Below are 18,292 nucleotides of genomic sequence, written 5' to 3'. Positions count from 1 at the left end.
GCTGCAACATAATTGAAATGTTTTGTGCAATATAATTGAAATATTTTGTGTATGAATATTAATAATCCATTTCACACATTTGTTTCGAAATTAATTGTTTCGCGATATAAATTATATATTCCATAATATTGAACTAATTTTTCACTATTTTTTTTTTTTTTTTTTTTTTTGTAAATCAAGCATCGCTTCTGTTTCGCTTTTATTTAACAGTACCTCGTCGATGGTTTCGCTCGATATTCCGATGGATTCGATAGACAGCCGTTGTTCGCATAACTCTCGCCTGAACCAATCGGACGGTATATACATATCTTCATGTGGCAGCCGAGGACGGTCTTGATATTTCCAATATATATATATATATATTTTTTTTTTCCACATATGCAGTCGCGTTATTTCACCTTTCGGTACTTTGCTGTAAACGGACTTGATGCTGATTGACGTTTGTTAATGGAAGTGTCCGTCTAGCATTTATTTCGTCTCGTTCGCGATTCGCGAGAATTTTGCATCACGCTGCAAAATTCACGTGCGCAAAAAAGATCCATCGTGGCGCGTGTGTGACATGTAATACTGGTAATCACTGTCCCGAAGGTATAGCAAGGAGGAGCGACGATGATGATGATGATGATGATTTTTTTGTATTTCTCGTTTATATTTTCACGAATTTTCCAGCGAATAGATTTATTTGCTCGCCCTGGATTTATAGCAACCCGATAGATGCAGATGCACATCTAGCGAGATATTCTCCGAAACGTTGGAATTTTTGATGAGAAATATTTGACTCCTTTCTTCGAATTTCCTTGAATTCGATCCGACATTTTAATATCGCGACGCACGACGTGCGTCGCCAACAATCGGCAGACACAGCCGACACCGCTCGTCCTTGCTATCTTCACTTTTAATTTTCAATTGACCGTGGCAAGTTGTGTTTTATTGATCTTTTACTTAATGTTTCTTTAAAGAAGCACAATGAGGTCCCCTTGGCTCCTCGCCGCGCTCGCCGGCCGTTTCGAACATCTCGCGACTGCCTCTTTATTCCATGTACGGGGACTTATTTCGATTGCCTCTTACGTCCCATGTTGCAAATCTTGAAGTGGCACAGGGACATATCTGAAACACGAATCGCGTGCGTTATTCGCTGTCGCGGTTTTCTGTTTGATGATCGAGACATCTCGATCTTCGCAGCTTGTGAGAGATCTATGGAATTCTCACGCGGATATTTTGTACGTATTTAAATCGCAAAATTTAATTCTGATAATTTAAGCTACTACTAATAATTAAATAAATCTCATTGTAATCATTACTATATAAAGATAAATTTATATGTATGTATGTATGTATGTACTGGTGTTTCACTGGATGTCTTTTTAATAGCAGAGGTTCTTTGGTCAACTTGAAAGTGATTTTTCTTCAGCGAAAATATGATGGTATATCGAGAATTTTTTAATTAAATAAATCTTGAGGATGAAGGGCTTTTTTACAAGTTAACAAAAATTAACGAATCTATTATGTTCTGATTTTTCTTAGGAATTTATTTTAAGAGAATTTTGATCTAAAATACGACTTAATTAAAAAGATGATGGAAAGATGAAAAGCTTGATATTTTTGCTAAGGAAAAGTCGACTCCAAATTGTCCAGAAAATCTTTTCTTCAAAGATTCTTACATCTTAAAGAGATAAAGTTAAGAATTATGTACTCTCTTGATTATTTCGACTATAAAATTATGAGCATCCAATTTCAGAGTTTACATAAAAGTCCCTTTAATATAATTAAATAATGTAGATTTATAACAAAGATAATAAAAAAGAGAACAAAGTATACAATTGTAAAAAAAAAAAATAGTAAAATAATATTGAACACGTGCGTGCAAGTCACGGTAAAATTTCCAAGGGGCAAGTAAAAACCTTGGAAAGGGAATTGTCACAATGTTCTGGAGATGGGGTTGCCCCGTCATCGGTTTTCTTTCCGAACTCGAATATTCGATTCGAGGAATCAATCGGGAGCGGAGACACGTAGTGCGTCACGAGCCAATTGCTCCAATTAATTGTCATCGATAACGTCGCAGATTCGTAAACGCGTGTCCGAGAACAGTTATTCGTAAGATTAGCAAATCGAGGGAAGAGCGTTTTTTTTTTTTTTTTTTTTTTTTTTCCTCTCTCTCGAAATGTCCCGAAAGAAATTCTTGAATAGAAAAGGCTTTTCGTCTCTCTTGTGTCCGCGCGAAATTTCCCGAAATAATGCGTGGCATAATCTTTCTTGATCCTCGGAAATACAGTTAACTAAATCCGATAAAAGATACGAGCGGCTGGCTTTTTATTTTAACGACCAGATTCCAACGCGGCGACGAAAATCCGTGTAATATCATTCTGAGATCATCTCTCGAATGTTCCAAACATATATCTCGAGTATTATAACACGTTGCGTGAATATCTTAAAAGCTCTCATGTCACAGAATTTTTTAGCCGCTCGTTAATTAATTTTAATGCGCACCCGAATATTTACGATTGTCGTAATCCTTTCTCTATTTCCTTTCCTTTAATTAAAGTATCACCGCTTGTTTATTTTTAATAAACTCGCAAACTTGCATATTATAATGAGAGAAGAATTATTAAAAATAAATCCTACTTTATATTCTCTTTAAGTGAAAAGCTTTTCCCGTTTACGTAAATAAATGAATGAATTAATTAATTAATTAATTAATTAATTAATTAAAATTCTCAGCGAGATGTCTCGAGGGATCTTTCAAGATCTCTTGTCTCGCACAATTTCACTAAATTGCGACATCTTCCCTCGGAGAGAATCGACGAGCAGAAATATGAGAGAGACAGACTATATATATATATACTCACAACTAACTGCATTCGTGCCGTGTCGTTTGCCCGGGTGTTGCTCGTGGTGGACTATGGCGGCGGGTATCGGCAAAGCTTCCGGTTCCGATTGCTCGACGGAGTAATCCTGCGGCTGCATCGCGTTCGCGCGTTCCCGCGCCTTCGCCTCCAGCATCGCCTGGATCTCGATCTGCTCGTTGGCGATCTCGCGCTCGTCGGCGATCTCGCGCTCAATTTGCTCCTCTACGCGATGCTTCTGCTCCGTCAGCTGCTTCAGGCGGTTCAACAGCATCTAGCCGAACGAAATTCCAGAGATGAGCATAGTTTATTTTTAATTAGCAATTGAAGCGAAACAATGCGCTAATAGTCAGTGAAAAAGTACGTATCTTAGGATGATGGTAGATTATTTATTTAAATATTTATTTAAATAAATACTTTATTTTTATTTACTTTAATTCTTATTTATATTATCCTAATTTATTTTCATTTTAATTAGTATACTTTATATATTTTAATTTTTTTCTCCCACTCTCAATTGTAATATGATATTATTATTGTTATAAATTTCGATTAGTCTAGACAGTTATATACAGGAATGGGAAAGTTACTTTTAAAAAGTAACTATTCGTTACCTTTTCCGTTACTTTTTTAATGTTGAAACGAGATCAGAAATAAAATAAAAAATATACTTTTGTAATATATTTAATTATTAAAAAAATTAATAATTAAAATATTAATAAAATATCAATAAATTTGTAAATTTTTAAATTTGTAAAATATAACATAAATAATAAGGTAAAATGTTAAAACACTCACAGTATAAATAAAAAAATTTTGGTTTTGCATTAAGGTTATAAATATAGTCAAATACACGATATATTTTTTGTATTCTTATATAATTTTGTTTAAAACCTTTAATATAAAAATTTTTAATTTATAATATGAATACCTGTTGATAATTGAAGATTGAATATACGAAAATAGATATATCAAATATATCAAGATATAAAAAATAATGATAAAAGTAACCGTTAAATTCGTTACCAAAAAAAAAAAAAAAAAAAAAGATTAACTGTAACGGTAACGACGTTACAAATAACGCCTTACTTCTCAATCCTGATTATAAATATCTATATATACACAATATGTATATATATTATATATATATATATATATATATATATATATATATATATATATATATATAAAATACACATAACATATATATTTATTTATATAATTACTAAATAAATATATATGTTATATATATATATATATATATTTATCATTATTTTTTAAATAGCACATTGCACACATGTAAATTGCACTGCACTTACGGAACTCTCCGCGTCGTCGGCAAAATTATCGCCGTAGATGAAATCAGGTGGTAAAGGTTCGGGTTGCGGGAATGCGAGAACCTTGTCGCTGCCACTTGTGGCACAGGACAGGACGAATGCCGCCAGCAGACAGAAGCTTGTCCTAGTGGCGGCTCGTCGACTAACCCTTTCCGTCATTCCCTCGTAGCTCGTACTCTCTGCGAAAAAAAAAAAAACAGATAAGAGGTTCTTTGCATTAGTATACGCGACATAATATTTAAGAACTTAAAATGAGATGGAGAAACGTGGTATTCTTTTTTCAATGCTAAATCAGTGATGAATGTCACTGATTAATACAGCGACACAAAATTTTAGTGAAAACACTCGCACTTTGCGCCTACGTCTTTCCACTGATTATACGACGGCAGTAAGATTTCACAGAGGAATCAGTCTCTGATTGCTGATTGATTCGTCTCATTGCCAGTGAAATTTCACTTTTTTTGCGATGTTATAATTAAAATCACGTTACTATCAGTGATAAAATGCACTGATTTCCCATTAATGTTTTCTATTTAGATTAAGCTTTATTATCGGCTACGTCAAAAGTTAATAAATTTAATTATTACATTTCGAGATTCATGAATTTGACATTGCGCAAAGGACTTTCAAATTTTTAAGGTATAAAATTACTAATTGATCAATTTTTGAGTAAAGATTTTCCCTGTAGAATTTTTTTTCTATATAATATAATGTTTAAGATTTTAAGATAAAATTCTATTCTACGGGACAAATCTTTAATTGACAAGTCAATTATTAATTTTATAAGGCTAAAAACAAATTATTTTACGCAATCCCAAACTCATGCATCTCGAGATGTATTAGATCTATCAACTTTGTACGTAGCTGATCCATGTAATAATTTCTCCTTAAATTACATAAAGAAATATATAACGATTATAATTGATTTGTTTCTTTTCCTTTTTACTTTGTGAGATGAAAGTCGCGAGTCACAAAAGGCGAGACCGAACATCATCCGCGATTTGCGCTGATGCTGGTCTTCGGAGGTCATCGCGGATTATCCTTTCACCGATAGAACGTTATCGGTATAGCGAACGTGCGGTGCGTGTCACGTGATAAAGAATAAAGTCGAGCAACGAGAAAAGAGACGAGGGAATCCGACGAAATTGTCGCGAACGAAATTGCGCGATATCACGTCACGTCTGATAATAGCAATATATAGCGATAAAACGCGCGTCACGTATGTATAATAATAATAATAATAATAATAATAATAATAATATTAATAATAATAATCATTTTTCTCGCGACAGTGATCTCTCCGCCTTGACGAACGGCCGCTTGACGATTATTTATAGATTCTAAATCGACCTCGTCATTAATTCATCAATCAATGTGAGCCTGTAGGAGAACACCGCGACGTTTGCTCGTCTATCGCAAACAAAACGATTAGAAATCAATTCGCTCGCGTTTGACGGCACAAACCCGTCGTCAAAGACTGCTAGATATTCGGAGGAAATAATCGGCAGATTTTTTTCTTTTTTTTTTTCCAATTATTTCAATTATAGATGAAGAGAAAGGAAAATATAGTATTGTTTTTTTTCTCCGAGAATGATGCAAAAACCGAATTCTTTTCGGATATACTGTGAAGAGTGTGATTGCGAGTGATTCCTCCAAGATCGCGGGTGTAACTTACGCCTGGTTAAAAGAGGTCCTCTCGCGAAAATCGCGCTCTATTGTGTCGACGGGACGACAAGCGGTGGCGGAATGAGCCGCGAAGGGCTGTTGCACCCTCTATTATACCCGCGCGTCGCGCAGGTATCTATTATAATTCCCCCCCTTATCCGTATATCCGCCACCACCCTCGAGAAACACACCTACCTGTAGTAGGTGCGACACGAGGAGGAAGATTTGCGCTTGATCCCCTACTCCTTTCTACCACCTTTTCTCAATGAAATTATGCGATGCCTACCTCATATCATATATAGGTATATTCATGTAAACCGCGTATCCATTTAGCCGCCATCATCAAAGTTACCGCCATTTTGACGCGGAATCCGTAAATAATTAATGGAACTCACATAAAGCGAGACATTTTTATACTTTGAATCAAGAAATTTTTGCTCTTTATATTTTTTTTTTTTTTATTATCGAATTGAATAATAATATTTTTTAATTTTTTTTTCCTTTTTTAAATTAAATTATATATACATTTACAATATACTATAGATATTAATTATATGTATGCCATTATAACATATATTAATGTTAATAATTTTTATATAATTTTATTTAAGATTATCAGAGAAATTTGATATAAATTGACTGAATTTATCGCACGAAAATAGCCATGTGAATCATTCCTCCCTCCTTCAAGATCTCTCCTCCAGTATTTTATTTATCCATCAATAGCGTTTTAATGCAAATATTGAACGATGTCGATTATTTTTGGCTATCATATATATTATACAATACATATTATATTTATTGTAATTATATGTATATATTTATATTGAAACCATTTGAAATATTTTCCTTCGTTTAAAAAATCGATAATAAAATAAAATATTTATTACAATATACATTTACTATAAATGTTTCTTTTCTATCTTTTATTAATCACGATTAATTTTTTTAAACGAAGAAAAACATTAAAAAAAAGAAACTGTTCAATCGAATAACTCTATTTCAAGACACTACAAATTATCGATGTTTATATTCTGTCTTCGAATCTTGTTGTCTATTTTATTTTTTCTCGAGATTTTTTTGCTCACAAATATCAAATCTGCGTATTGTCAGTATGATTGCGTTCTTATTATTAGTATTTCGTACGGATGAGAAAAATAATTTTCCATTTGTACATGTGTACTTTGTGTATGATGTGTCCTTATTATTCGAATCGTTTGCCGAATCAGAAGCGTCTATCGAATTTTTTTCTCGGCAACTCAATTGCGACGCGCCAATTACATTATGATGACGAGGAAAATGACGCGTGTTATAAGGCCGCTGATAAATCTCTCTCGCGACGCGTGATGAAAACAAATTAGTACACATCGATACAAGTACTTACGTACGCGAGTACATATGCGTGCGTGTTTTGGACATTTAACGTGCGTATATACATTCTTCGCCGGATTGCGTTGGAAACTTTTTAGCCGCTACCCGGCGTTATAATCGCGATTCGTCACGTCCCGCAAAAAAAAAAAAAAAAAAAAAAAAAGTACTCGAATCGTAGATTGAATATATATATATATAAAATATATAACGCAAGAGAGATGAGCGAATATTTAAAATTAGATTAGAGCAATGTTCTCCTCAGTTCTCGCGAGCCAATAGCGAGACGACGATAAAGCGGCTTCTTATCGTGGCTTTGAGAGGACAGGATGCGGGGAACGGGGAAGGAGAGTTATCGAGATTCGGTGGAGATTTTTTCTCCATTACTTCTCCTTCCTCCCTCCGATGAAATTGTCACTTTCGCAATTTCAAGTATACACAGAGCGATAAATTATGGAATATGATCGAAAAGGACACGATTTCTCGTACAAAAACTAACAACATGGAGTAAACTTTTTTTAATTGAAAGGACGATGGCTGAAAAAGAGCTCATTTTTATCTTTACACATGTAATTTTATGTTTTTTTTCTATCGCTGAATACGACGGTAGTATTTTTATTCCGTTTAATGGAATTGATTAAAATTTGTCTGAAAAGTATAAAATAAATAAAATAAAAGTAAAACATAAATCTGTTTTAATAGTAATATAATTTTGTTTTAATTAATTATTTGTATTGTAAAATGAGACAAATAAAATTGAGCTAATGAGAGTCGAGCGCGAGGTAAATAGCACGAAAATGGAATAAAACTTATAATGATTATTAGGCAAATTTATTAAAACGTTTTAGTTTCCTTCAGTTATTACAATGTTATTGTTATTGGAATTAACAAGAAAATCATTCGAATGGCCTGAAGTGGAACGGAAACGTTTTAATAAATTTACCTATAATTATCAAGAGTTTTATTCTATTTTTGTGCTATTTTTACTTCGCGTTCGGCTCTTATTACTATAGTTTAATTTTATTAATCTTATTTTGTAGTATTTAATGCCTTATTTGATCTTGTTGTTTGTATTATAATTTATTCTTTATTTTTATGACTCTTTTTACTGAAAATTAAGAGAACATATAGTTTAAAATTAGATTTCGTGAAATCCATGATATACAAATAATTATTAATTAAATCACTTCAATTAAATTGTTACTAAAATGTTATCGGTTTAAGGAATTTAAGTCATTTTTCAGACTGCTTTAGACGTATAAAAATGTTATTATTGTTATTATTCATTGACTCTAACAACATAAAATTACATGCATAATTTACACTTTTTAAAGAAAAGATCAGAAATCAGCCCTCACTGATTGTTTTTTGAAAATTGATAATATATTTCTGGCTTTATACAGAATTTTTATAACACGTGGGATTCACTTGAATAATCAACGAGAGACGAAAATAATGAAAAAAGTATATGTGTCATTTGAAGTAAGTTCAATGTGTTAGTGAAATGCTTTATGTATATTAATAATATATTCTCCATCTCAATCGAGACTCATCTTTTTGGAATTCGTCGATGAATAAGACGTATCTAACGAGATCATCCCACTCAATCCTAATTCTCGTCAGCAAGAGAGAGAAGGCGAGAAAGAGAAAGAGAGAGAGAGAGGAATGCTATTTAAAGCACTTGTGATTGTGAGGATTAATGTCTCGAGGATTATTGAATACTCGGATCTAATGAGACCTCAATAAGAGATTATATTGTTCTACACGTAGTACTACACACGATCTTGGTATTGCAATAAACTGCGTCATGCTGCTATTCAACATTTCGCCCAGATCGACCGACATTAACATTTGTGACGCAAGCTTTTCAATTCGTTCATTGAGACATAAGACATTTAGAATCGCACTTTTTTCATTTTTTGTATTCGAAAAATTTGTTTCCTTATTCTCATACTCTGTTTTCGCGTATCAACTCTAGCAAGTGACCGAAGAAATTAAAGTCCTGGCTATGGACATGTAACACATATAAAACAGTCATATCAAAAACTTAAATATAATTAGCGTCTATAGTAAAAATCTCTCCTCCCTATTTTCTTTGATCCTCAATAAAAATCGTTTTTTAATAATATAAGAGAAGGCTCCATTGAAATAAAACTGGAATAAATATGTAACTAGGAGTTACAGAAATAAAATCAACATACAATATCTTAAAAAATAATACAGTTTAATTTTCAAAAAAATCGCACAACATTTAATAAAATTAATATACAATGAATTTTTTTTTATTTTAAAGCTTGAATTTTCAGCTCTCGTTTTCATGAAAAATAAATAATCATATAGTTCAAGAAATTAATATCTTTTTTTTTTCTAATAAAGGAAAAGAATAACAATTTCGGTTTTTTTACATTTTCGGCTTCCAAATTGCTCTATCAAATTACAAGTTTGAATAAAATAGATATCTATGATAAAATATGAGATTTATTGTGAAAAAGATTATAAATTAAGAATCGCAGTAATTTTTTTCTCTCTCCCTTATTTCCTCCAAAATATCGTAGATTGAAAAAATCTTTTAACAACATAAAAAAAAATCAGAGAGAAAGAAGCGAACGATTCTCAAGGACCGTCGCTCGTCGGCATAAATTACGTCATTTTGTTTCAAGAATAAATAAAGTCTCATCTACAAGTTTAACGAATATCTATGGATATGTTTCAGGAATCTGCGTCACATGTTTGTCTGTTTAAGGCAAATTACCTAATATCTGTGACGCGCGTGTACGTTATTTGCGAGATAATGTAATAATTTACGCAACTACACGTCGGCTTTCTCGCTTCGCTCCTTTACGAAGGAGCTACATAGATTGTACGTTAATCCAAAGCTCGATTACCAACGTTAAGGCATAGCGCGATTGTATATCCGCGGATTGTATATCCTTGATTCCTTAGTTACGCGCGTTTAAACGCTTAGAAAGGGGAGGAATTAAGGGGAGAGATGCGTCGAAATCCGCTTAACGTGCTCGCGATATGTGATTTGCACGTATAATGATTCAAGACGCCTATGAATTAGTACCCTTGTGTCGATAATTGCGTATGAAAAAAAAAAAAAAAATAAAAAATAAAAACTAGATTTCTAAATTTCTTTTCTATTCCAACAGGTAAGTCATCATGTTGAGCGACGTCGAGGAGGAGGAGCAGCAGCAGGAGGAGGAGGAGGAGCAGCAGCAGGAGGAGGAGGAAGAGAAACCGTTCGCCGTGGAACGTGCGAAGACAGGCCGTGCGAAATGCAAGAAATGCAAGTGCGCGATCGAGAAGGGCGAGATGCGGATCGCCAAGTACGTGACAAGCTTCTTCGCGGATGGGAAACTGATGCCAGCCTGGCACCACGTCGCCTGCCTTTTCGACGTGTTCGCCAAACAGCGCGCGACGACCAAGAGGATCGATGATCCCGCGGAGGACGTGAAGGGTTGGGAGCGATTATCCGACGACGATAGGAAGGTCATCCTGGACAAGCTGGAGGAATTTGAGAAATCTTGTATGTCGGACGTTTAATTTTTTCTCCGTGGAAAAAATATCTATCTTTGTCACGCCTACTTGTCAGCGGATCTACACTTTCAAATTTTAGGAATCGAATTTTTTTTATAATTCTCTCGATCTTCGAAGCCATTTTTTTTTTTTTTTTTTTTTTTTTTTTTGGAAAACCTCTTTAATGATTCTATTTATTTATTTATTACATTATATTATTTATTTATTATATTTATATACCATATTTTGGAGGAAATAAGGAAGAGAGAAAAAAATTACTGCGATTCTTAATTTATAATCTTTTTTACAATAAATCTCATATTTCATCATAGATATCTATTTTATTCAAACTTTTAATTTGATAGAGCAATTTGGAAGCCGAAAATGTAACAAAAACAGAAATTGTCATTTTTTTCTTTTATTAGAAAAAACGATATTAATTTGTTGAACTATATATATGATTTATTTATTTTTCATACGAACGAGAGCTGAAAATTCAAGCCATAAAATAAAAAAAATATCTATTTATTTATTTATATTATATAACTGTTATTCGCGGCAAAATATAATATCGATATATACATTTTTAAAGTTGAATAAAAAATAGACTGAAATTGACACCGCTCGATATTTTAAAGAAAAAAATTAATTTTCAATTATACAAACAAGACATTTCTATCAAAATGTATTATTTCCAGGACACACTCGGTATATCCGTATTCTGGTGCCCTGGAATTAAATAGTTTATTAATAGATTCGCTATTGCGCCCAGCGATTTCCCAGAACCAATTAACGTTTGAATTTAAATCAATGTACTTTTCTTCGCATTATCTAGAAATGCATAGTCGATCTGTGTATTACATAGAAAAATCATTCAAAGGTTTCCCGGCTTTCGTTCCGCGAGAGAAACTTTTGTTACTCCTAATAGAGTTTCTTCCTTAGAAGCGGAAAGTTTTACAACGGAAAGTTCCAAAAGACCTTGACGCTTATAAGAAAGAGATTGAGAGCTCTTTCCGGGGGAGGAAAAGTTTATCGATATTGAGGAAAGATTACAACATGTTATATTGCATGTGCTATTTTTCCATGTAATTTTCTCGTCTTCCGTAATTAAAAATCTGTTCACGTAGGAGGCCGATGATGTATGAATAGCTAGATGAAGGAGATAGACATAATATTATCGAAAAATTAATATATTTTTATCAACTTCTCTCATATACATATATATATATGCGCATATATTATAATTAACAGAATTTTTATAATAAATAATCCGTCAAGGTTTTTATTTTAAAATATATTAAGAATTTTTCTAGGAAAAAATTATTATATATAAATGAAATAAAAAAAAATAAATATGTAGAATAATTATTATCAAAAATTTTTTATATTAAAATCGTGGCCTTTAATAAGTTAATCTTTTTTTTTTTTTTTTTTAGGTCCTAGGAAGATTTCGAAAAAGACCGCGTCGCCACGAAAAGCAGCTCCGGGTTCGAGTAATATTGCGGAAAAAACAACAGCAAAGAGGAAAAGAGAGACCGCAACGGAAGACAAGGAGAAAGATAAGGAAGAAAGGGGGAAGATCTCGTCGAAGGATGATTCCTTTCGTGAATTTCGACGAGTATGCAGCAACATCGCCAATGTTGACGCCTACACCGACAAGACCGCGATTATTAAGAGGATGTTCACGAGAGGAGCACAGGGAGGTAAGTATCTCTCCTGTTTGTTATTTTAATATAACAAGATTAATACAATATATACAGTGGTCGTGAAAATGCTCGAATGAATAGACTTGAAATTTGAGATTTGTGTGTGAGAAAGACTTGTATGAAATGCGTTTAATTAAATGTGTATTATTTATTATATATTTTATGCGAAAATTATTGTGTTTTAGTCAAAGTAAGTAGAGAATTTATTGGAGTAAATTTTTTTTAAACAAGCTTTGATTTGTGAAGAAAAAATATAAGACTAAAAAAATTTTTTAATTTTGAAACAGTATTTATATAATTATTTCGACTTATTATAATATATAATAATTATAATACATAACTTATAATAATAGTTATGATACAATTTGTCATACAATAGTAGGATTTTTGTGACACATTCGTAGAAACGCGTTTATTAATGTAAATTAACTCGATATGAAAGGGAAAATATACGGTCGTGATTAATAACATTATAAAAAGATAAGTGAATAATCAAAAATGACGCATTGAGGTAAAATTTAACCGAATTCTTTACATTTACATGATTATTCGACACATTCGGCCGAATAATGAAATTGTGCGATAGCTTCCGAGATGAGCGACGTTTCGCTGACCTTGATAAACCGATGGAAAACTTTGGCTTCACAAATTGGCAAATTATTTCGTTTCTTTTGAGAAGGATATCATTTTTTTTTTTTTTTTTTTTTTTTTTTTTTTTGTAACGTTCGGATGACAAAGTCGTGCGAGTTTTAATTACGCGAGATGAGGTTCAACGCGGGTCTCATTACGTTTTTTCTTGACGTGAGAAGAAAGAGGGAACGAGAAGGAACACAACATCCGCGTTCAAACAGACATTGTTTCATTAATCGAGAATTCTCGTGATATTTTCGTGAGACGCAAAGGCGTTTATTAACGATTCCCCTGATGTATGTCCATGAAAAAAATAAAAAAAAGAAAGGATTTGTTTGCGGAAGAGATTTCTGGTAGGCAGTACTCTCTATCGCGATAATGGATCGTGCCGTAAATGAATAAGTATAGCGAGTCCTTCCTCTCATATTTTCTCAAAAATAATTCTACTCACAAAAGAGAGATATATTCTTGCCGGGCAAGATATTTGTATTATTATTTTCACTTGTGTGAAAATATATAAAGTGATTCAGCTTGAATGAAGTTGTTTTCCTGAAAATTATATTAATGACAGCGGACGAAATTCTTTAAGCTTTCTAAGATCCTTTTTCAAGGAGAAAAAAACAAACGGAATATTGTCAGAGGGACAAATTCTTTTTTCTCATCTCCCCCTCTCTCATATATATTTTATCTTTGCATAAAATAATTTTTATTTTGTTATTCCTCGTGAAAAAAGTGTTAAGAGACAATCTCGAAAAGTGAATAAATATATGTATACTTTGTGAGATATTTTCTACGTATAATTTATTCTCGTGCAAAATCATTTTTTCTGACATAAGATACGAAATATCGTAAAATATTTATTTACTTTCCGATGACCTTAGTGTAATATTTTCATAGATAAAATAATGAGACGAATCGAGATTCTCGCGATCGACGTTTTAAAAACGGCTTCTAGCGATTAAAGTAATGTAAATAAAATAGAAATCACGAAGAGAGATATGCACGCCAGGTCATTGACTTTACGTTTTCGTTAAACGAAAATTGACAATAACTTTATTTCACTGCAATCGATTCGCTTCGTATTTATAATTTATACACACAGATATGAAATTTTTTTTTCAAATTTCCCCACAAGTTATAAAAATGCTTTTTATATTCGATGATAAACTTTTTAAAGACATCGAGCGACTCGTCCGCCATATATATCAGGATTATTATCAGATATTACGATTTGAGCAGAAATGTGAGTTTATCATTAGCTTATAATTTGATAATAATATCATATCTTATTTATTTTTAGATAATCGTTGATCTCTTGGCCAAAATTGGCCACGCGACACAAAATACGATATAACTTTTTTCAGTTAAGTCTAATAAAGCTACCCCAAATCGAAAGCAACTTCTCACTTGTTTATTCAGGCAATTAATATAGACATGCTTATTATGAGAAATATTACAAATAAATATTAAAAATAAAAAATAAATATAATAATAAAATTCTAGATCGCGTTACGAACGTTGAAATGATTCTTTTTTCTGATCAAACAGGTAATAAAATGAAAAAGGACGATAAATTATAGAACCATCTGCTTTCCATTGCGTTGCAATTTGATAATAGTTAATTAAGAGAACGTTATGAAATCATTTTTCAAGGTTAATGATCCGTTTCAAACAATGTGATCAGTGTATCAGAATTAACTGATAATCACATTGCATTGCTTTAAAATTTATTTTCGCAGAATTGTTCGGCAGTAAGGCATCCGTAGACGGTAGATACTGACTGCAATATTACAAATTGTATTTTATTGCTTTTATTGGTGATGTATTTAAATTTTAAATTGCATTTTATTGATATCAAAATATTGCAAATAATGATAAACTCTCTCTCTCTCTTTCTCTTTGATAAACTATAATATATTTTATACAGTGGATAAAGAGAAAAAATACTTCTTTCTTTTACATAAAAAAAAGAGATCACACACAGAAAAAAAGTAAGTGTCAAATCAAAAGGCATTTGACGCAACAATTTATAATTTTCTTGGAAGAATTAAAAAATCTTAAATTTCAACAATATTATAATCTTATTTCAATGTTACAATTGTCATTTCAAGAATAAAATAATTATTTTAACTCTAAGAAAATTATAATGTTCGATTTGAACATGTTGTATTTTCTATCCAACATTTTTTCCCCTCCATTCAAGAAAATTATTCTTAAATAACAAGAATATATTTTTCTTGGTTAAACTATATATAAAATGTCTGCATCCAAGCAAATTTTCTTTGTTCAACGCAATATAAATCTCATTTCAAGACTTACATTTTACAATTAAAGATATTGTCAAAATAAGAATATTCTTTTTTTCTGTGCGGAAGAAGAAAAAGTACTTCTATTTCAAACTGACAATAGTACAATCGGTAACATTTCATAAAATTCTTCTCTCTTAGGCAAAATTGGTCCACCAGTATTATAATAAAGGGTTGCTTTTCCCAAAGACAAAAATTAAGGATTAAAGCTTCAGAAAGATTATCCGCCTCACGTGGATACTTGTCAAGATTCTTTGGTTGTCAAGTAAAGAGGAAAAAAAAAAAAAAAAAAAAAAAGAGACATAATAAGACCCGTTGACTCTCTCTCTCTCCGTTTTCTCTCTCGCGAGACAGAGGAATAAACCAGAGTGAATCACACACGAGATCTTTCTCGCGTGCGTCGCGTGCTACGAAGACGAAGAGAAGACGCGAAACGAGGGCGAAACGGACGCGAGAGATGCATAAGCAACCTCATCAATGGGGATATCGACACACACGACTGCGCTTTTCTCTCCTCCTCGTGTATAAATATCGGGATCTATCTTCTCTCGTCTCCCCCTCGTCAAGAAGCCTCCCTCTCCCTCTCCCTTTTGCATTATTTTATTTCTCATTCCATCGCAATCCCCCTCTCGCCCGCTACGTTGCTCCTTCTCGCGAGAACTCGTCTTTTTTATTTCTTTTTTCTTTTTTTTTTTCAAGCAGAGACTCGCTCTCTCTTTCTCGCACGCGCGCTTTTCTTGGAGGCGAAGGGGCGAGACCCGGAGCGGCGGTAAATAAATATGATACCGGAATCGGATACAAGGAAACCATTAATCATATCCAAGCACGCGTGAATGGGACTCGGCCACCGCGGGAGCCGTTAAGTGGAAGATTTTTACGGGGTTATCTAGACGGACAAACAGAAAAGAGAGAGAGAGAGAGAGAGAGAGAGAGAGAGAGTGCAAATATCGTGAAATCTTGTCAAAGTTCGTCAAAGTTGCACTGTTAGCTTCATACAAGTATTTTATTCGGAACGTTCGTAGAATTGACATAGGCTTTTTCATATCGTCAACAAAATAGTCGCGGTCGCATAAAATAAACAAGAAATAAAGCTTTAAGATTGCGGATGAATATTTTCTCTTTTATTCAAATCATAATTTTATCCATCATAACTATATTGTTGCGAATGTAGAAATTTATTAGAACGTTACGAATACCATGTAATTGCAAATTTTATTCGAAAAAAAAAACAATCAGTTTGAAAATTGATATGTTTTTTTATTCGACTTGTGAACTTTATTTATTTCAAATTTATTAAAATAATATATGTGAAGAAAAGGACAGAAAAAAAAGAATTTTAAATTAAATTTTTTAAATAATTTCACAGACAAGGATTTATTAACATTTTTATAAAAAACATTTTCTAAGAAACTATTGGCATATTTTTTTTTTTTTTTTTAATTTTATCGAATAAAAAATTTTATTATACTATTTAAAAAAAATTTAATTTATCGTAAGAAAGACACAGAAAAAACCGATTTTGATAAAATTTTAAATATTTGTATATTTTTACATTTATACATTAATATATATTTTGTCATATTATATAGTATGAAAAAAATTCTTATTCGGTGAAATTAAAAAGAAAAAGTTTACGTCGATATCTTTAATAATTCTCTAGAAAACAGGGCGTAACAGGAGTTAATAAAACACCCTGTATATACCCTTACTTTGATGAAGTAGTAACCGTCAGAAGGTCGCGATCTTTTATCAAATGAAACAACGAAGACTAACGCGAATAACGGGGATGATGATGCATAATATAAATAATGAATGATTAAAGGAATGGAGCGCGAATAATGAATGATATGCTAATACAATTGTATTCGAATAATTAACTGAATCAAAGTTTATTTCCCAATTTTGAACAGCACCGACAAAACGTATCGCAGTTGCAAGATTGCGGGAGAATTATTTGTAGAAAATACATGAATTACAAAATTATCATAGGATATCCTGTTTGAAAGTCGCAAAGTCCAAAAAAGTTACAACCGCATATAACGTTAAGAAATATTTGAAAAATATTACTGATAAAATAACATCGGATGACGATTAATATGCACCGAAAGAAGATGCCCGAAAATGTACAACTCGTGATATTCTTTATCGGTGCCGTTCGTATTCGATGATGATTCCGATGAATGACTCTGCGTAAAAATGTCTCAGAAATGCCCTCTTGCATTACTTTAGCATCTAATATATTATTATAGTTTATTTATCAGTAATCTGAGTAATTTTATCAGTACTTTGTACAGAGAGAGAGAGAGAGAGAGAGAGAGAGAGAGAAAGAGAGAGAGAGTTCTAGTTTTCTAGCTAGCTTTCATTTCGCGAAAATCACTTGTTAATAGGATGAAATTTATTATTCGTCAAATTTCTCACAATTATTTAATTCTTTTTTTCTTGGACAATTTTTTTTCAAACCAGGTATCTAATGGAAAATGTTTTGCCGAAACGCGGACGACTTTTGCTCAAGAGATACTCACCGTCGTTATATCACAAGGGGTCGAAAAGATTCTTCTTGAAGCGTCGCTAGCTAAATTCCTGGTTTTTTTTTTTTTTTTTTTCCTCTTTTCCCCTCAAACTTGGACTTTCCAATGGTCCGCGGCACGCACGACCGAAAGAATGGAAGCGCGAAAGAGAAAGACCAGTCGCCTTATATAAGTCTGTCCTTATATATGTATATGTATTCGATACGCGAACGATCGCGATTATACTTTAAGTCATCGCCGGGAGCGATTACTTTCTTCGTTTACCCGATGAAACGGATATTTTCGCGTATCTCTTTTTTATTTTTATTTTATTTCTCTCTCTCTCTGTCTCTCTTTGCTCTTTGATTTCTTTTTTTTTTTTTTTTTTTTTTTTTTCTTTCGTACACACTT

The 18,292-nt window shown here is 32.4% G+C and overlaps 2 protein-coding genes across 6 annotated transcripts in view; one reads left to right on the top strand and one right to left on the bottom strand.

The window, feature by feature from the left end:
- Positions 1 to 18,292, top strand: part of Dnalig3 (DNA ligase 3) — a 41,346-nt gene that overhangs the window by 4,301 nt on the left and 18,753 nt on the right. For 3 of the 4 annotated variants that reach the window (XM_072907128.1, XM_072907129.1, XM_072907130.1), the window contains exons 2-3: positions 10,366 to 10,742; positions 12,169 to 12,435. In XM_072907128.1, the coding sequence (XP_072763229.1) occupies positions 10,376 to 10,742; positions 12,169 to 12,435 (634 nt within the window). In that variant the 5' untranslated portion in view covers positions 10,366 to 10,375. The remainder of the gene's footprint in view (positions 1 to 10,365; positions 10,743 to 12,168; positions 12,436 to 18,292) is intronic. The other variant, XM_072907131.1, reaches the window with a different exon arrangement.
- LOC140673898 (uncharacterized) lies at positions 190 to 18,208 on the bottom strand. 2 transcript variants are annotated; one of them, XM_072907147.1, is made up of 4 exons: positions 17,897 to 18,208; positions 4,163 to 4,359; positions 2,847 to 3,117; positions 191 to 1,107 (listed from the first exon to the last, which is right to left on the bottom strand). In XM_072907147.1, the coding sequence occupies exons 2-4, from the start codon at positions 4,337 to 4,339 to the stop codon at positions 1,049 to 1,051; spliced, it is 507 nt and encodes a 168-aa protein (XP_072763248.1). In that variant the 5' UTR covers positions 4,340 to 4,359; positions 17,897 to 18,208; the 3' UTR covers positions 191 to 1,048. The 2 variants fall into 2 exon arrangements, with proteins under 2 accessions (XP_072763249.1, XP_072763248.1); XM_072907148.1 differs by lacking the exon at positions 17,897 to 18,208 and having other exon boundaries at positions 190 to 1,107.

The sequence above is a fragment of the Anoplolepis gracilipes genome, chromosome 15 (assembly GCF_047496725.1).
Source record: "Anoplolepis gracilipes chromosome 15, ASM4749672v1, whole genome shotgun sequence".
Classification (NCBI taxonomy): Eukaryota; Metazoa; Arthropoda; class Insecta; order Hymenoptera; family Formicidae; genus Anoplolepis; species Anoplolepis gracilipes.
This window is presented reverse-complemented; position numbering and strand designations above follow the sequence as displayed.